We start from the raw sequence: 18,601 nt of genomic DNA, 5'->3' as shown, positions 1-18,601 counted from the left end.
AAGCTAAAGAAGATGAACGCGGCGAAAGTACGTCACATTATGTACAAGCGAAGTTATCGGAACTGGGACGAGCCGAATAAAATAGCTCGGGATCAAATGAAGTATCGGAAGTGGGAAGAGCCGAATGACTTAGCTTGGGTTCAAATGAAGTATGGCGTGTGAGAGTTACAATACAACTGAGGCGAAACTAAGAAAGGAGAATCTATTAATTCAATCCTTTCTTTGTACTGTGTTGTTGAAGAATAGAAGCACAAGAATCTGACCAAGTCCTTCAAAAATCAAAATAATTAACATACATAGAGCGTACGCACCAAACTTACAAACATCTACAAATAAAAACGCCCATACGCGTTGCAAATATAATAATATATTTTGACTTTCACTAATTTGCTTGCTTTTACTTGTTTTTCATTCTGAACTGATAATAATTTTCAAACCGCACATCAAACAATAATAACTCAGTACCGAATTCAAATGAATATTAACGAATATTTTGATTTTTCTAAAACATAAACATCTCTCACGCTTTGGGCGCTACAATCTCCATAAGCGAAGACCAGGTTCCTGAGATTCCAATAACCACCCCAAAAACCAGAAGAGCAGCATCCATAACAATCCCATTCCAGCCCAGCTCTTGCTTGAAGACGATCAAATGGAACAGAGCAGGCAACACAAAACCCAGTACGCAGCACACGCTGCTGCCCACCAGGGACAAAAAATCTGCAAAATTAGGCACCAACAGAGCCACCAAACTCACACCCAAAACAACTGCCCACCTAAGCCACAAGCAGTACCTGTAATCACAGAATCTTCTCTCCACGACCTCATAAACAGGATTCATCATCAATGGAAAAGTCAAAAACAGATTCACACACAGACCCACATTCACCAAAGTGCTCACCAATCCAGCCCCAAAATTGGTAGTGATTATATCTTTGGTTTCTTCACCAAAAGCAAAGTAACCCAATGCACCGAATGAACCATACAATAGAGAAATGAAAGCCATACACCATCCCAATATTCGACCAAATCTCTGTTTGTTTCTAGTCTCAGATTCCAACGGCAATATCATGCCAACCCCTTCAAAGGCATAAACAGCAACACCAATCCCATAACTGAAGACAGAAAAGTCACCAAAAGCCTTTAAAGCAGGCCTTTGTTTCATGGAAATCATGACATCTTCAACCATCACTATTCCCATAGCTCCAAGATCAACAATATCAGCAAAAATACTCAAAGGGGCCAAATGAGTCAAAGTTGGAATTGAATTTAACCCTAGTTGGAAAGGGAAACACCCCCAAATATACAGAGCCTTAGGCGACAAAAAGCCAAGAATAGTTTGTGAAGTAGTGCTATTATTAATCATATGAGTTAAAGTATTGGCAATGAAGATTAGATAACTAACACAGAAACCAGCTTGCGCAAGGACTATCATAGCATCGACAGCTACACGACCAACTGAACCACAAACGGTATAGCCAAGATCGCCAAAAGAATTGATTTTTGAGAAGCCATGAATGGTTTCAAGCTTGCGACGAGTGTGAACCAAAAGCATCATGCAGTAGTAAGTCAAGGCTGCAACAGAGAAGAGCATAAGTAAGCCCATGATCCATCCAGTTTTCTTAAAGGTGTAAGGCAGGCCTAATACCCCCGCACCAACTATGGCTATGAAGACATTAGCAAAGGTCTTGGATCGTGTAGAGAGAGGCTTCGATTTGGTTAGAAGTGGGGTGTCTTCTCTTGGGTAAGGTGGCACTGGCAGTGTGTATGAAGATGAGCCTGCTTCTTCATCAAATCCCATGTTTTCTTCCTTATTGTGTTTGTTGTGTTTGAGAATTGAAATCACGTATCAGAAGAATTAGATGGGGCTAATGAAATGATTCAGGTGATCAAATGGGTTGGGTATATTAAGCACTTTTCAGGTAAGTTGTAGGAGAAAAAATGACCTTTTCGTGAGATAAGAGATGAAGAAGGAAAATGGGCAAATTACAGATGAAGAAGATGAAGTCAATGGTGGTGGTTTTATCGTATCCGTGTTGGGTTCATAACATCTGGGTCCCTAATATTTTATAAAATCTGAAACAAAGATCATATATTTTGCCATTTACTTTGTGCAGTCCCAGGTGAAGGTTTAGATTAGGACCTTTATTAGGTTGTTAGTTTTCTATTTTATATTAAATCTAATGATAAAAGCAAAATTATTTCTTTTATTTGTAATTTTGTTGAAATCCAGGGATCTACAGTTGTTTCTTAGAAAGTGACGGCCCGCACGGATTCTTCTCTAAACAATTGGGAGGAGCAGTGGATCAAAAGTAACGGTGCGTGTCCAAATCCAAGAAGCCAAATGAGATTTGTTATCTTCGTTTTTCAAGATTTATGTTTAGGGAGCAAAATCCTTATGTTTAGACTTTAGATTGATGTGATATTGAAACTAAAATTAAAAAGAACCATTAGTTAACATAAAATTGATTTAAACATCTTTCTTTTGTGGGTCCACCTGATTTGGAAAAAGATGTAGGATAGCGGGCAGGTTGAGATTTTTTATTTATTTTTCCAGTGCAGGAGAGACCTTTATGGATCAACTTGCGTACAAAAAGGCCCCTGTGATTTTAGTATTTTACAGCTTGAGGACCACGTGAATAATGAGCGTGTTGTGCGTCAAGTGTCAACAACGTCTTTTAGTGAACTTGAAGAGCAAAAGACGTGGCCAACTTCCACACGTCGATGGATTATGAATGTATGTGTCGTATCGTGTATGCGCAAACCTAACCAAACCGAACCAGCTCCGTGGGCCAAATGCGCAATTTGCATCTTTTCTCTTTTGCCGACAGCTCGTGAACCACCATCTCATTCAGCAAGAGCAAGAGAAGCCTTCGGCAGCAACGGTTCAGGTCTTTATAATCAATCGCAATTATTTATTTAGGGAAATGGGACATGTTGACTGACCATGTTGTTTGTTGACTAAGACAAATAAGCAACGAATTCCACGTCAGATAATCAGGAAGGATGCCCTTGCCAACCATTTGCACAAGGAGCATTGACGCACTCTGAAAACCACCCTTCTCACAAAGAGCCTTGATTAAAGGGCTGTAATGTCCACTACCAGGTAAAGAACCCCTCCCAATCCCACGCATATCCTCCTCAACGAGCTTCAAAGCAGTCCCAACATTGCCTTGCCTGCATAACCCACTTAAAACAGTATTGAATGTTGATGCAATAGGTAAATAACCATGGCCGGTCATCTCCTTCATTAGCTCAGATGCTTCGTGCACTCGCTCTTCTTGGGAATATGCATGGATTAGGCAGTCATAAATAACAACATTTGGAACCCCCCCTTCCTCAATCATTTGATCAAAGCACCTTTTTGCATCTTCCACGTTGCCATCCACACAAAAGCCTAATATCTTCAAGCTCCTATCAACAGCTCTGGGGAACAACTTCTCCATTTGCTTTAGATACTCAAGTGCTTCATCCTGTTGGTTTTCTCTGTAGAGACCATATAACACGCTATTATATGGACTAATACGGCCCTTGGAACCCTCCTTACTATCCTCCATCAGTTGTAGAATCTTTAACCCATCATCTATCCGCCCTCCTGAACACAAACCCCTTATTAGTGTATCATAAGTAACAAAATTCCAACTGATCCCATCAATTTTCATGTCATTAAACACATCAAGGGCTGAATCTAAGACACCCGTTTCACAATAACTGGAAATTAGGATATTGTATGTGTCTGCATTGGGAAGGCAGCCCTTCCTCTCCATCTCTTTCAAAAACCGACCCCCGACTTTCACCTTCCCTAATCTACAAAAGCCCTTAATCAAGGTGTTATATGCAACAATATCAATCACACCTCCCTTGCTCTCCACTCTCTCCAAAATCTCAACAGCATCCATGACTCGACCTACACTGCATAGAAGTTCCAACACCTTAGTAATTGTAACAACATCGGGTACAAACCCAAAACTAAAGCTCTTCTCAAGCAACACAAGAGCATTAACCAAATTCTCTTCTTTGCAATAAGCACAAATCAAAATACTAAAAGTTACATCATTAGGCTCTTCCATATCACTCATCAAACTCCTTGCCCTCCCAACTTTTCCATTCTTGCAAAGCAAGTGAATCAACGTGTTATAAATCACAGAACTTGGCTTTACACCACGAGATTTCATCACATGCAAAAGCTTAAAACCATCACCAACTCTGTTAGTCAAGCAAAGACCTTTCATCAAAATTGCATAAGTATAATCATCACCTTGAACACCACTGGCCATCATCTTTTTCCTATAAAATGCTCTAGCCAAATCAATATCTTCCTTAACAAGAACATCAAGAATGGAATTGAAAATTTTCAAAGATGGGGTCATGTTAAATCTTGAAACCAAATCGGTAGCTTTGACAACATCGTTAATCATGCGGGCCCGCCCAAGACCGCGTATAACTGTGATGAAAATAGATTCATCAGGGGGTGATTGAATTGAGTGGGGCATTTCGTCGAGCAGTTCCTTGACGGTGTCAAAGCGGCGGAAAGTGCATAACTTGTGAATCAAAGCACGATAGGTGGATCGAGAATGGGTGAAATTTGGGATTTTCATGGCCCATCTGAAGGTTTGGAGAGCATGGGAGGCTGACTTTTGGTCTATAATGAGACGGGCAATGTGTTCGTGAGTTGGCGATGGCAATGAGGAGATGGGTTTCGATTGCAAGCCGGGAAGTGATCTTAGACTTAGAGGAATAATAGCTGTTGGTATTGTAATCTTTGACGGCATTGAGCGACTGCGACTGCTCGATTTGGTAACTGGAGAGGTTGAGGAATGAGGAGGCTCTTTCCCAGTCCAACGGTTGAGTGTGTTGTCTCCCGCGTCAGCCTTGAGTTAGTTATATATATATATATATATATATATATATATGCTTTGCTAGCTCTTCAATTCAAAGTCCATACCACATTTTAAAAGGAAATTTTACTCTTCCTTTTTGATTTTCAATCAATTATTCGGTTCGGTGTGGTTTATGTTCGTATTTTGAATTAGTTCGATTTAAAAATTCGGGTCTAAATTCTAGTTTAATTTTAATTCGAATTACAACTAACTCAATTCCAAAAATCACTAGGTAGTAACCTAAAATTCTAAAATCTCAAATCACATCCCAATCAACTAACTGTGTCAAAAACAAATACTATTAATCAACTATCAAGCATCATCCTCCTGAACAAGTCTTTTTTAAAAATACAAACAACCATCATACAAATTACAATATAAATATCAGCTATTGTTTATTGCCTCAATTGAATTACAAAACACAAACAAACTTTATACAAATTACAATACAACTGTCCCATTCATGCGCCACGTACGTATAACCTGACCTTGTGCAGTTGACAACGGCGAAAGAAGAAGGAGGCAGAGAGGAAGCAACAGCAGTTGGAAGCATGGAACGAAGAAGCAAATTGGCTCAAGTAACGATAAGAAGTTGCCAACACACCTAAACGGAAGTGACAGCTTAAGGTTAGGACCGGGTGTATTAAGGATTGCTTGGGTTCTTATTATTATTATTATTATTATTTCCCTTTGTTTTAACGGGCAAACCCAGTCCAGTTTACTCAAACTGAAATAAAAAAAAATAAAAAAAAGACTGGTCTATTTCTAATTTTGAATCCGTTCGAATTTTAAGATTAAACCGAACTGAACCAAACTCAAAATGAAAAAATATAAATAAAATGAGTTTCAAGAGTCTCGGATTCAGTTCAATTTAGCCTGATCCCCAAATTTTTCCATTTCAGCCAAGTGCACAACTGTAGACAGCATAGCCCTTTCATCGACGTGCAGCTCTTGCCACCATTACCCGTTCAGTACTGTGTATATATATATATATATATATATGTACACATATGTATATGGTCTTTGCTTTTGTTTCTTGATTGGAAATTGATTTTTAATTGCCAAAACGCCAACACTATTTGAGCTCCAAAGATGAACCGCAAATGAATCTCTTGTAACTAGTCCAAGAAGAAACTTCAATTCTTTCTGGTGCTCCTTAAAACAAAATTTTCCTTTACCAAAAATTGATATCACTTTGCTGAAGGCGAGAAATGAAAGACATAAGACCGACTTAAAAGAAGAATAAATAATCACAACAAAACAAAACCTGCACGGTTCATGATGATCAAATTCGGCTTTGAATCTTGTGCAACCTATTCGGTCCAGCATCTTCTTGGCAATACTAGCCTATGCCCGATAAGGGCATACACAATAATACATCTAGGAAAATAAATCACGCGAAGGTTTTGTTGCTGGACAAAGCAAAAGAGGGAGCCAATAATCCAAAGTCACGATTGCTCATGAAGAAAGCAGATTCTGATTATAAGCAAAACAGGACTCCAGAAATAGTCCAAGACAGAAGAAACCATTCAATAATAGGAAATGGGATGTTAGATGAAGGTGTTCCAATGCTCAAGACTGAAGAAGGATCAAAATTTGCAACCGTGAATTTAAGGTTCACAAACCAGATGATAATGCCAAGAAAATGAAGAAGAGTTTTTCATAATATAATCTAGAGAAACCTAGGATATACAGAGCCACACTTGGCATATAAACAAAGCACAAATTGTTGCACCTTCTTACTTACTATCCTGTGAAGTAAATTGAAGAATATCTGACAAGCTTTATACAACCTGTGTCATTCGAATAGCTAAATAGCAGCAACCAAGAACAAATGCACCCTCAAAATTCAAAATGCACCGAGCATATTGGCATTACTTCCCTTCCATCTACCACAAGAAGTCCACATCATATGCAAACATGTACTCAAAATCACATTTTGCAGCAACAACTTCACCACAAGAAGATTAAAAAAAGGAAAATCCGACGTCAATGCTTAATGCATTAATCAAATCTTAAGTAAAGCGTACATTTTATTCTAAGCCAAGATAATCCCGTATGCCATACATCAAAAATCTAACAAACACCAAAATAAAAATCAAGCAACTCTTTTTTTTAAAAAAAAATAAAAAAGAAAAAAATAAAAAAAAAAATCTAATCCAATTCCTTGACAACTTTAATCCCCATCGTAGCAGCAGTCCCAATGATGGACTTACAAATACTCTCCAACGGCATGTACTGACAGTACGGATCAGACTGCTTCACTTTCGCTATCTCGTAAATATGTTTCAACGTCACCGTCGACGCCGTCACGTGCCCGGGTCGGCTGCTACCCGACTCAATACCCGCCGCCTTTTTCAGGTACCAAGTAACCGACGGAGACTTGACGGTGAACTCGAACGTGTTGTCTTTGAAAGCCGTAATCGTGACGGACATCGGCGTCTCTGGCTTGTACTTTTGCGTGCGGGCATTGAAGTCCTTGCAGAATGCCATCAAATTGAGCCGGTACTGACCTAGTGCTGGACCCACTGGCGGCGCCGGTCTTGCGCCGCCGGCTGGGACCGTCAGCCGGATCGTGGCGGCCACAGGGCGCCGGGTCAGGATCTCCTTCAAGGTTGCCATGGGTCTTCTATTTACTCGAGGGTTTTGACGCAGGATTGCTCAAGACGTTATCAAAACTAGTACAAGTTTTTGGGCTGGGCTTTCCCGGCCCACATTCATAAAAAATGTAAAAGCATAATAAGGTATAAATTTTGATGCGTACGCGGTGGCATCACAACTTTCCGAAGTTCTGTCCATGTGATACTGGAATGTGTGTCCTCATAATCATATCAGGAAAAGGAAGGGGCAAAAATAAGGACAAAAATGTTAGCAGATCCCTTAGAACAAGTTACAACAGTTTTGTACTTGTGTTACAAAAATGGGAATATTAAAAAAATATACAAAATAGAATTTTCTGAAGGTAATTTCTGTTCACAAGCCATTCAAGACACCTTTGAGATGATCAAGGCCTTCGGCCGATATACTTCTCCTTTTGTGCGATTTAGGAATTTGAATCTTGGGAGGTGGATTGGGGGAGAAACAGACCACAACAACTGTAAGATTGTCACATGTGTTGCGTTGAAGTGCTTCTTTGACCAGCGCTTTTGAGCACCTTTCAGGATCATTGTGTTGCATCAGTTCCTTCCTAACCATTGTAACTGCACATTGGCTGCTCATTACATCCCAAAGACCATCACAGCCTAATATCAAATACTCGTCTTCTTCTGTCAGAACAAGTTCTTCCAGCTCAGGCTCAGAGCTTAAAGGACAGCTCGAACCTTTAGAGCCCTTGATGTGCCAGTCTCCAAGAGCACGAGCTACTGCTAGTTGGCCGTTCAGATAGCCATCATATATCACACCGCCTAATTTTTCAATTCTTAATCTCTCAGAAGTGACATTTGGTTTGTGGTCTTTGGACAGTTCAATTGCTCTTCCCCGTTTGCCTAACACCGCTCGCGAATCCCCAGCATTCGCAATCAGCATGGTCCTGCAGGAGTAAGGGTCAAAAAGAGATGTAAACAAGCGAAAGCTAGATGTAAATTTTGACTAGTAAGGTTCCACACCTGCCCAATATAAGGGCTGTCAAGGCAGTGGTGCCAGAGGAACTATCAAGAGATTTAGCATCTGCAAATGCATGATCAACCTTTCCAAAAGCACTCTTAACAGCCTTTCTAGTGCCAGCTGAAAAGTGAGTGTCTTCAACAATGAACCCGAGGATGTTATTTTTGGTAAATGATGCTGCATCAATACCACCGTGTCCATCAAACACCTACAGTTATAAACAATATCTCAGTGTCCACCAATTATGAACTCTTGCATTTGCCATTTGTCAACTAATTCCGTTTTAAATGATAAAGTACCTTTGGCACAAGAAAGTAAATGTGTATGTCTATGTAATGAATAATCAAACAAATTCATTTTAGACTGCCTGACGGCTCATGATGTAGAGACTCTCATATAAATGTAGTTTTATAGAACTGTAAATGATTTATCAAGCATATCCAAGTTGGTATTCGTGGTTGGCCACGGTGTATGAAATTGATTTAGCATGTGCTGGCAACCATCAGCATTAAATTATTGCAATTCAAAGGAATTAACAGAAGTTTTATGTATTTCTTAAAGTTGCTTATTCTAACAGCAACATACCCCATAAAATGCTCCGGAAGTAGATAATTTTGAAACTGAAGGAAGATGTTCGTCAAGATTATCGACACAGATGAACTCATCTTCCATGTATTGTTTTGGTCCTCTTTCAGAACAGCTTCCTGAACGGAATACAGGTTGAAACTCAGAATCATTAGCTGATGGTGGCTTCAAGTTCATAATCCCCAAATCCTGTTCCTGCACAGATTAAAAAAATAAAAATTAATCAACTGAAATCTGTTTCCAGAGCCATAATTCATATACTAATTAAAGCCTTGTCTTTAAGCCTTAGCTCAGATCTTAAAGTTGTGGACTATGGTGAGGTTGGATCTTATGTTTCTCTTTTGTGATAACTGTCTTATTAAAGCCTGGTTCCAAGTAGCCACTAAGAAATATGCACTCCACCTAAGCTAAGACAAACAGATTATCATGCATGCATAGACAATCCTAGCATTGTTAAAAATAAATAAATAACAATTTATCAGAGATTAATAATAAATACAGAGTTGGGATCAAATAAGTTATGGGGCATTGTGGCATCAAGCTTGTGCTGTTGCAAGAAAGATCTTTAACGACTCCAGTTTTTGGGTCTAAGCAAATCGGCAATTTACCATTTGCAGTGTGCAGTTTGCTTTGGGAGTCAGTTCAGATTCCACGACTTACAAGTTTATCTGTCTGAAATGTGTTGTTTTACTTGTCTGGCACCAAGAACCAAAGAAAGTCGTAAACCAATCACTAATCTTGAAGAACCGTTGCCCAAAATTGTTTTGGTAGAAAGTGATCAGAAAAATAAGCATGTTTTTCAAAGTTTTTCAAAGTTTTTAGGAAATGGTATTGCAGATTTACTTAAAAAATAGCCATAATGCAACATTCCATTCCATTCTAAGCAACATATACTGTTATAGCGTCAAGCCCAAGAAGAGTCATGTGGATCCTAAAACCTCACCCAACTCAAGCTCCACATGGAACCTCATTCTTGAAAGTTGAAATAAGCAAATCCAACTGAAACAAATCAATCATAAAATGCATGCCTTGCTATGGAGCCTGAATTTGAGAAATTTTGGAATGAAATTAACTAAAGAGCATATACCAAAGCCAATTGACAGAAAAAAAAAAAAAAAAAAAGTTGAGGGGGTGTGGGGGCTTCTACTTACCGCTTCAGATAGCCAAGCAGAGCTACAAGAATGCCTCATAACTGAGAGATTCCTTGGAGGTTTCCCAGCTGTATTATTGAATTGATTAGAATTGTCCAAAGTTTCATCATTTTGATCCTCCATTGCATTCATAGGCATATTTCCATTACAGCATTTGCCATCCAATCTTGCCATTTGTTGTGGCGGTACAGATACATCAGTACCATGAGCCATAATTCTCCTCCCTAAAGTCTCAGCCATTCACATTCACATTCACTGAATAATATAGTCCTAGTCCATTTTATATCTATATAAAAATAAGAAACTCAAAACATCGTCAAAACAGAGAGAGCACTTAGCTGGACCTTGAAAACAAACTGTTCAATTCTTGAAAATTAAGAAGCCATTTTTAGACAAACAGACACGCAGCAAAAACCAGCTGTCAACGCAAGATTCGAGTTAGCTAGCTAACCCAGATCATAAAATCCGGTTCTTTTGCTTACAGGAAGAACACAATCACAGGGACAGCCCAACATTTTCCTTAAAACTAAACTAACATTCAAGATCAAAAAGGAAATCAAGAAAGAAGAAGAATATAAAAAGAGAAAGTTAAAACCACAGCATTGTAGTAGGAAAGGGAGGACCGTTGAGAGGAAGTTGTGTGACTGGAGATTCCAGGTTTCCCGGTCGCCATTGTAGCGGTTCAGACTGAGAGTTAGATAGGGCACTGACACGTGGTTTTTAATCTCCCTCCTCTCGTAATTAAATAAATAAATAAATAAATGAATGTATCTACATTAATTGTCTTTGCTTGTTATTAATTAGTTGATGATGCAGTGCCCCTGTCCCATGAACATTGATCCCGTCCCATGTTTTTTTTTTTTTTTTTTTCCGGATTTTGGAAATTTTAGTATCTACTTAATTTTTTTGCTTAAATATTAATATGGAAGGAGCCTACTCGCAACGTAATAATTGTGCTTTGAGTTGATTGTTTCATTACATAATAATATTATGTGTAATAGTTTCTTAAATGAATTATATTGTCATGTTTATTTTACACAACCAAAATTTACTCATTTATTATATTATCTGAACAAATATTCACAGATTTTATATGCGAACTATTTGCAGTAAGGTAAGGCTGGCTGCTAAGTGCTGTCAAAACAATGTCCATCTATGTGTTATCTGCGTGGTCTCACTCTCAAGTCTCGGTCACACTCACATGCCCAATATTCAAAGCTTCTCGGAATCTCCTTCCTTTGTTTTATTTGGCATGCGGCGTCAGCATCATAATTAATAATTGACTAATTGGTGAGTCGTTTCTATTACGTTTCATGTTTTGCACATGATCTTTGTCCATTTCTCAATTCTCATTGACTTTTCCAGCATGGAAACAAAAAAATTTTAGCACCGCAGCAGCCAGCAGGTAAAGGTGCACTAGTGATGCAGTGTAATATTTCCTCTTTGTTTACTTGGTGCCTGTATAAATCTTCATTTCCAATGACTGGGTTACGTATGGTTGTATTAAGTGTAGAGCACAAACACATCTGGGACTGGGAGAATGGAATCTGTATTTTTGCTTTTGTTCTTCCTTGCATAAGTATTTTATTTAATATTTAACTGCTGAGTGCTTGAGTCTACTCTTGTATTTCTTTTGACTGATATTTTTCTCCAATCTGCATTCGTATAAGATTTTGGAGTAGTGTTTAGGCAATCCATCATGACTAAAATTTACCTATTGGCTTTAGTGGTTGTCTACAATTTCTGTTTTTCAGCTGTGATTAGTATGAATGGTGTTAGTACAATACCTCCTGTTTTAAACATTGGGGCTGTTTTCGCTTTGAATTCAACCATCGGCAAGGTTGCAAAAGTTGCAATAGAAGCTGCAGTTGAAGATGTCAATTCTAACCCAGCAATCCTCGGTGGAACTAAGCTGAAGCTAACTGTGCACGACACCAATTACAGCCGATTTCTAGGCATGGTTGAGGGTAAATTCTTACTCACAATTTGTCACATCAGCTAAGTTATTTGAGTTACACGTATTAATTCCTCATCTGTCTTTTTAATAATTGTTTACAGCTTTGACATTGCTGGAGAATGAGACTGTGGCCATAATAGGCCCCCAGTTTTCAGTCATAGCTCATTTAGTTTCACATATTGCCAATGAGTTTCAAGTACCTCTATTATCATTTGCAGCAACAGACCCCTCACTTTCTTCGCTTCAGTATCCGTTCTTTGTTAGGACAACACAGAGTGATCTCTATCAAATGGCTGCAATAGCAGATATTGTGGATTATTTTGGATGGCGAAACGTAATAGCTCTCTATGTCGATGATGATCATGGAAGAAACGGCATTGCTGCTTTAGGAGATAAGCTGGCTGAAAAACGCTGCTGGCTGTCGCATAAAGTACCTTTGAGTCCTAAAGGAAGCAGGAACCAGATAATTGATACCCTACTTACAGTGTCTTCTATGATGTCTCGCATTCTTGTTCTTCACACTTATGACATTTGGGGTCTAGAAGTGCTCAATGCAGCCAAACATCTTCGAATGATGGAATCGGGGTATGTGTGGATAGTTACAGATTGGCTATCTAGCATCTTAGATACTGATTCTCAGCTCCATTCAGAGAAAATGGATGACATTCAAGGAGTTCTCACATTGCGTATGTACACACAGAGTTCAGAAGAAAAGAGGAAGTTTGTCACTAGGTGGAGCAACTTGACAAGAAGAAATACACTTAACGGCCCAATTGGCTTGAATTCTTTTGGTCTTTATGCCTATGATACATTATGGCTTCTGGCTCATGCAATTGGTGCATTTTTTGATCAAGGGGGAAATATTTCATTTTCAGAGGATTCCAAATTGTCAGAGCTATCTAGAGGAGATATGCGTTTTAGTTCTATGAGCATCTTCAATGGAGGGAAAATGTTGCTTGATAATATCTTACAAGTCAATATGACTGGTGTAACAGGTCCCATTAAATTTACATCAGATAGAGACCTCATTAATCCTGCATATGAAGTCATCAATATTATTGGCACGGGCTCTAGAAGAATTGGTTACTGGTCTAATTATTCTGGCTTATCAGTTGTGCCTCCAGAAGCACTTTACAAAGAGCCATCTAATCGCTCTGCTTCAAGTCAACATCTATATAGCGCAGTCTGGCCAGGACAAACAACGCAGAAACCTCGGGGATGGGTTTTCCCAAACAATGGAAGGCATTTACGAATTGGAGTTCCAAGTCAGGTTATTTATCCCGAGTTTGTCGCTCAAGGGAAAGGCACTGATAAGTTCAGTGGATATTGCATTGATGTATTTACAGCTGTGCTAGAACTGCTGCCTTATGCTGTCCCATATAAACTAGTTCCATTTGGCGATGGCCATAACAGCCCCAAAAGATTTGATCTTTTACGTTTGGTATCAGAGGATGTGAGTATGAAACAAAAGAAGATTTTCTTCAACCTTGTCATATTGTTTGCTATTTTGGCTAATGGTGGTTTCCTTGTCCCAAGTAGGTCTATGACGCTGCAGTAGGTGATTTTGCAATCACCACTGAAAGAACAAAGATGGTGGATTTTACGCAGCCATATATCGAGTCTGGGCTAGTAGTTGTTGCTCCCATCAAGAAGTTAAATTCTAATGCTTGGGCATTTTTGAATCCATTCACTCCAAATATGTGGTGTGTCACGGGAATCTTTTTCCTCGTAGTGGGAGTGGTTGTCTGGATTTTGGAACATCGGTTAAATGATGATTTTCGCGGCCCTCCTAGAAGGCAAATTGGAACCATCCTATGGTAAGTGCAGAAGAAATATTGGAATTTTCTATGACGAGTATAGCCATTTCTTTCAATCCTAGATAGCGGCACACACAAGGCTACTTAGTTTAAAGTTCTTTTACTCCATATATGTGAAAAAGGGTCATGTATTTTTTTTTTTTTTAATTTATGTTTTGCTAGTTTCGACACCAGGTTTGTCTAAAAGAATGCATCAAGAGGATATATATTGGTTATAGTTTTTTTTTTTTTTAAAAAAAAAAGAGTAAATTTTTACGTCGGTTGGTTAGCTGTTAATTCTGCATCTTCTTCTAAATCCTCTAATAACTAAGATTCGTGCCTTACTCTGCAGGTTTAGCTTTTCAACTTTGTTCTTTTCACATAGTAAGTGAACGAATTTGGCTTAAATTATGTATAAATAATTTCTATGTTTGCAAACAGTTCCTGTTGAACTAATCATAATGCTTCTTGTTCCGATTTATGTAGAAGAAAGAACCGTTAACTCCCTCAGTCGCCTTGTGCTGATCATATGGCTATTCGTTGTTTTAATACTTACTTCAAGCTACACTGCAAGTCTGACCTCAATCCTCACAGTTGAACAGCTTTCTTCGCCGATTAAAGATATCCAGAGTTTAGTAGCAAGCAGTGACCATATAGGCTACCAGCGTGGCTCATTTGCAGAAAATTATTTAACTGACGAACTCAACATAGATAAGTCCAGACTTGTTCCTCTTAATACAGCAGAAGAATATGAGAAAGCCTTAACTGATGGTCCCAAAAACGGTGGTGTTTCAGCAGTAATCGATGAACGTGCGTACATGGAGGTCTTCCTCTCTACACGTTGTGAATTCAGCATCATAGGCCAAGAATTTACCAGAATTGGGTGGGGATTTGTGAGTATTGCTCTGTCACTCTGGTAGAATGATACACAGGCAAACTTATCTCTTCTGAAAGTTGTGAAATTTATTTATTTCTCTCTTCATTTCTAACTATATAGGCATTTCCAAGGGACTCACCTCTTGCAGTTGACATGTCAATTGCCATCCTGGAACTATCAGAGAATGGAGATCTGCAAAGAATTCATGACAAGTGGCTCACAAGAAGCGCTTGCAGTTCACAAGGCGCAAAGCAAGAAGCAGACCGGCTTCATCTTAAAAGCTTTTGGGGCCTCTTTGTTTTGTGTGGTGTAGCTTGCTTGCTTGCTCTCTTAATATATCTCATACAGATTGTACGCCAGTTTGCCAGGCATTATCTGGACTTGCAAGAGCTTGAGTCTGCAGGTCCAAGCTCACAAAGTTCACGTCTTCAAACATTTATTTCATTTGCCGGCGAGAAGGAAGTCGTAATAAAAAATCTCTCCAAGAAAAGAAAATTGGAGAGGGCGTCAACTGGAGACATAGATAAAGATAAATCCACGGACGGGGACTTAAATGGGAGTGTTAATCCTGGTAATGAAGCCAAATTAGTTGCATTTGAGGTCTTTGGTCATAATTCGCATTTTTATTAGATATGTCAATGTTAGGATAGTACTTGTCTTTATAGTTGCAAATGGAATTGTGTTAGCACTCTGCAAGTGTAATTGTAGGCAAACAAAATCTACAGCTGCCAATAAATCTCATGGCAATTTAGTCTCTGGTTCATATTGTCTACCAATCTTTCCTAATTCACATCTTTAGTGAAAAAAAACTTCTTTTGTAGTTCCTAACGTAGGGATTCTGAAAATACCAGATCCCTGCCTACACAAGCAAAAATTGTTGATAAAACTCTAAATTGTGCAATTTCAATGATTTTTTTTTTTAATGTATTAGTAATTCTCTCTATAGCCTATGGAGAAGATAGTCATTGGATTATTCACAGAAGAAAAATGATCATATGTACTTTCTGATTGTTTTGTTGGAGAAAAGGAAAGAAAGAAAATTTAAAAAAGAGAGAGAGAGAGAGAGAGAGAGAGAGAAATCAAACACCATTCTGCTTCTCACGAATCACAAATTACCTCTTTATTAATTTTTTTTCTTTTTTTATTTGTTGTAGAATTAATTGTATCTGTTTTATACATACTTCACTAACAAGAAAAGAAACACCAAATCAAATCTAATCCGCTGTCGAGAACGGGCAAGTAAAAGCGAAACTCTGATCCATCACTTGGGAGATAGTAGCATAGCATCAAGAACCAAATTTGGATTTGATGGTACTGATCAAATCATCGTCAACTTGGAATGTCTTGGTTAACACTTGATTAGGAACGGAAGGTGTTGAAGCAAATAGAGTGGTGGGGACAATCACAGCGCCAGGTAAGTGACTATTGAAAGCAGTAAAGGCAAGAGCCTTACCTTCTCCAACGTTTTGCTGGAAGTGAATGAGCCCTCTAGGAATAACAAACATCTCCCCGGCACTCAAAACTTTAGAATAAAACACATTATTAGTTGTAAAGAATCCTACGAGGAGCTTTCCTTTGATGACAATACCAGATTCACTTGCGCGAGGATGGGAATGAGGCGGGTTGATTCCACCCGGTGCAAAGTCAACTCGGTTCATTGAAATTCCGAGAGTATTTACTCCTGGAAATGCAAGAACATTTGCCGGAGTTACAGCAGATCCAAATATAGTTGTGTTTCCCTCTTTGCTCAGTCCATCGAAGAAAAAATCACCCGAAGTTACTTCTGCAGCAAGTTTGCAGGGGAAACCATTGAGGGAAGCAGAGGCTTTCAAGTCTGCCACACAGAAGTCCTGTAAAGGATCAGGATCAGCTGAATATAGAGGGAGAGGGAGAATCAATAGAAGTACCAGGCAGCATAGCAGCTGGAAGTGTGAGATCGTTGAAAGAATCATGGTATCAGGATACTTTGATGAAAGGAAGATGTTGGTCTACTTATGGGGTAAAATGTTGAATTGTCAGAGAGCGGAAACAGGTTAAGGTTAGTTGAGTTTGTTGACTTTGGATGGCATGATAACAACTTTTAAGCTCCTACCCGAGTGAAGATGATGAATCAAAAGAGTTTTCTTTTTGTTTTTCAAGAGTTTGACATGGTAAACAAGAATGCAATGGGTTGTAGAGAGAACGCTTCCTACCTAAGCTTAATATAGAAAGCTTAAATTTACAATTTGGGTTGGGTAGAAGTATTCAATGAGATGATGTGAGAGTCTACAATCCTCTGAAAGCACAAAGCAAGTAGACCAGCTTCATCTTAGAAGTTTCTGGGTTTATTTTATTTTAATTTTATGTGAAAACTTGCTTGCTTGCCTAGTAAGCGATCCCATCAAATATCGTTTGTCATAAATCTCATCTTCATTCAGATTTCAAAATTTCAAATGGTATTTGGCTTTGTATGGCTGCAAATGGAACTAAATTGACCCTCGGCAAGTTTACTTGCATGCAATACAAACTCGGGCAACGTCAATGATTCATTATACAATAGATATAGTGTGCTTACTTGAAAATTGAGGAATCGAAATTCAAAATTGAAATCATTGATAGTGTTTACTTCATAAAATAAAAGTAAAAATCAAAATCTGGAATCATGGGATCCACGCAAAATTAGAAATTATTTCCGTTGATTTCATTTCCAAAGAGGGAATTGGGATTTGGGAATCAAATTCTGATTCTCAAAATTACTCATTGTATCCCTGTTAAATTTATGAAAATACCCCAAAATTTTATATTATTTACAAATAGATCATTATTATTATTAATTTCATCATCATTATTAATTTTATATTTTTTTATTATTATTACTCTTATTATTGTTATTATTATAATATCTATACAAATAATATTAGCGACAACAATTAAAAAAGATATTTTAATAACTTTAAACAGTTCGTTAGAATTTTAAAATAAAAATACAGTTCACTATTTTTATATCACATTTCAATTTTCATTTAATAAACGCCCATTTGTCTCGGTAGAGTTGATAATGCATTTTCTTGTCTTCTTCTGCGAAGAGAGTGCCTTTATTGCTACTTGGAAATTTCAATGGTTGTAAACATAACAGCTGCTGTACCAAGTCGTCAGGAGACCGAATGACATTACTGATAAATGATTTAAAGTGCACGCGTTGATAAATGGCAAGCAGGGCGGCTGACGACTGATGAAGAGAGGACCCACGTAATAAAAGACACAAGAAATCGTGGATCACACTCATATTACTACTTACCCAGAATTTGCTCTACGTCCCTGCTGTGGAATCTACCGCAAATCCAATCCATGATGAAAATGAGTGAATTTTACACACACACACACACACACAAAGGAGGAATCTTGAACAGAAACATGTTTATTCAACAAAATACGTGGTTCTGATTGATTGTTGATTGTCCTTAAACATTAAGGAAAGGATCCCATTACCTTACAATTAATGTATGTTATACCCCTCACATAAATAATGAATAAATCTCATTTATATACTGTTTATGAATAAAAAATGTACCTTACGTTAATTATAAAGATAGTGTTTGCCTTAAGAAAAAGATGATAGTACTTTCGTAACAAGGGACCAAGAATCCGGTCCTGCTTTTTGTATTTTCATACATTTTGTTGGAGGTGTATTTTCCACAGGTTCTCTAACGGGAAAAGTCCACACAAGACTCACTCTCACCTTTCTCTAGAAACAAAAGGTTTCAGCCTTGCAA

The 18,601-nt window shown here is 38.3% G+C and overlaps 6 protein-coding genes across 10 annotated transcripts; 1 reads left to right on the top strand and 5 right to left on the bottom strand.

Annotated features, from left to right (window-relative positions):
• Positions 1-270: 270 nt before the first annotated feature.
• On the bottom strand, positions 271-2,021 carry LOC18037631 (amino acid transporter AVT3B). The gene has a single exon (XM_006425207.2). It carries the CDS (start codon positions 1,799-1,801, stop codon positions 521-523), a length of 1,281 nt encoding a protein of 426 aa, XP_006425270.1. The 5' UTR covers positions 1,802-2,021; the 3' UTR covers positions 271-520.
• A 510-nt stretch (positions 2,022-2,531) lies between these two features.
• Positions 2,532-4,860, bottom strand: LOC18037668 (pentatricopeptide repeat-containing protein At2g17525, mitochondrial). Its single transcript, XM_024180484.1, has one exon. The coding sequence runs from the start codon at positions 4,770-4,772 to the stop codon at positions 2,916-2,918; it is 1,857 nt and encodes a 618-aa protein (XP_024036252.1). The 5' UTR covers positions 4,773-4,860; the 3' UTR covers positions 2,532-2,915.
• A 1,719-nt stretch (positions 4,861-6,579) lies between these two features.
• Positions 6,580-7,568, bottom strand: LOC18036134 (54S ribosomal protein L19, mitochondrial). Its single transcript, XM_006425205.2, has one exon. It carries the CDS (start codon positions 7,500-7,502, stop codon positions 7,035-7,037), a length of 468 nt encoding a protein of 155 aa, XP_006425268.1. The 5' UTR covers positions 7,503-7,568; the 3' UTR covers positions 6,580-7,034.
• A 60-nt stretch (positions 7,569-7,628) lies between these two features.
• On the bottom strand, positions 7,629-10,943 carry LOC18035760 (probable protein phosphatase 2C 47). Of its 4 annotated transcripts, XM_024180486.1 has the most exons (5): positions 10,564-10,572; positions 10,220-10,443; positions 9,069-9,263; positions 8,486-8,691; positions 7,629-8,409 (listed from the first exon to the last, which is right to left on the bottom strand). In XM_024180486.1, exons 2-5 carry the CDS (start codon positions 10,430-10,432, stop codon positions 7,854-7,856), a joined length of 1,170 nt encoding a protein of 389 aa, XP_024036254.1. In that variant the 5' UTR covers positions 10,433-10,443; positions 10,564-10,572; the 3' UTR covers positions 7,629-7,853. The 4 variants fall into 4 exon arrangements, with proteins under 4 accessions (XP_024036254.1, XP_024036253.1, XP_024036255.1 ...); XM_024180485.1 differs by having other exon boundaries at positions 10,220-10,943; XM_024180487.1 differs by lacking the exons at positions 10,220-10,443; positions 10,564-10,572 and adding an exon at positions 10,843-10,850.
• Positions 10,944-11,713: 770 nt separating this feature from the next.
• Positions 11,714-15,612, top strand: LOC18037814 (glutamate receptor 3.6). Of its 2 annotated transcripts, none has more exons than XM_024180483.1 (6): positions 11,714-12,186; positions 12,395-13,629; positions 13,716-13,993; positions 14,325-14,356; positions 14,459-14,865; positions 14,970-15,612. In XM_024180483.1, the coding sequence occupies exons 1-6, from the start codon at positions 11,919-11,921 to the stop codon at positions 15,477-15,479; spliced, it is 2,730 nt and encodes a 909-aa protein (XP_024036251.1). In that variant the 5' UTR covers positions 11,714-11,918; the 3' UTR covers positions 15,480-15,612. The 2 variants fall into 2 exon arrangements, with proteins under 2 accessions (XP_024036251.1, XP_006425261.2); XM_006425198.2 differs by having other exon boundaries at positions 12,278-13,629.
• Positions 15,613-15,920: 308 nt separating this feature from the next.
• LOC18036559 (germin-like protein subfamily T member 2) lies at positions 15,921-17,249 on the bottom strand. Its single transcript, XM_006425195.2, has one exon. The coding sequence runs from the start codon at positions 16,799-16,801 to the stop codon at positions 16,136-16,138; it is 666 nt and encodes a 221-aa protein (XP_006425258.1). The 5' UTR covers positions 16,802-17,249; the 3' UTR covers positions 15,921-16,135.
• Positions 17,250-18,601: the final 1,352 nt, after the last annotated feature.

This window comes from Citrus clementina, unplaced genomic scaffold (assembly GCF_000493195.1).
Source record: "Citrus clementina cultivar Clemenules unplaced genomic scaffold, Citrus_clementina_v1.0 scaffold_7, whole genome shotgun sequence".
NCBI lineage: Eukaryota > Viridiplantae > Streptophyta > Magnoliopsida > Sapindales > Rutaceae > Citrus > Citrus x clementina.
The sequence above is the reverse complement of the archived record's forward strand: the minus strand, read 5'-3'. Positions and strand labels throughout refer to the sequence as shown.

Excerpts from the sequence above, each read along its gene's own strand:
- LOC18037631 (XM_006425207.2), bottom strand. The coding sequence starts at position 1,801 with ATGGGATTTGATGAAGAAGCAGGCTCATCTTCATACACACTGCCAGTG.
- LOC18036559 (XM_006425195.2), bottom strand. The coding sequence starts at position 16,801 with ATGATTCTTTCAACGATCTCACACTTCCAGCTGCTATGCTGCCTGGTA.
- LOC18037814 (XM_006425198.2), top strand. The coding sequence starts at position 11,919 with ATGACTAAAATTTACCTATTGGCTTTAGTGGTTGTCTACAATTTCTGT. Across the intron at positions 13,630-13,715 it reads TACGTTTGGTATCAGAGGAT|GTCTATGACGCTGCAGTAGG; the intron begins GTGAGTATGAAA and ends TGTCCCAAGTAG. Across the intron at positions 14,866-14,969 it reads CCAGAATTGGGTGGGGATTT|GCATTTCCAAGGGACTCACC; the intron begins GTGAGTATTGCT and ends CTAACTATATAG.
- LOC18037668 (XM_024180484.1), bottom strand. The coding sequence starts at position 4,772 with ATGCCGTCAAAGATTACAATACCAACAGCTATTATTCCTCTAAGTCTA.
- LOC18035760 (XM_024180485.1), bottom strand. The coding sequence starts at position 10,459 with ATGGCTGAGACTTTAGGGAGGAGAATTATGGCTCATGGTACTGATGTA. Across the intron at positions 8,692-9,068 it reads CTTCCGGAGCATTTTATGGG|GTGTTTGATGGACACGGTGG; the intron begins GTATGTTGCTGT and ends TTATAACTGTAG. Across the intron at positions 8,410-8,485 it reads ACAGCCCTTATATTGGGCAG|GACCATGCTGATTGCGAATG; the intron begins GTGTGGAACCTT and ends TTACTCCTGCAG.
- LOC18036134 (XM_006425205.2), bottom strand. The coding sequence starts at position 7,502 with ATGGCAACCTTGAAGGAGATCCTGACCCGGCGCCCTGTGGCCGCCACG.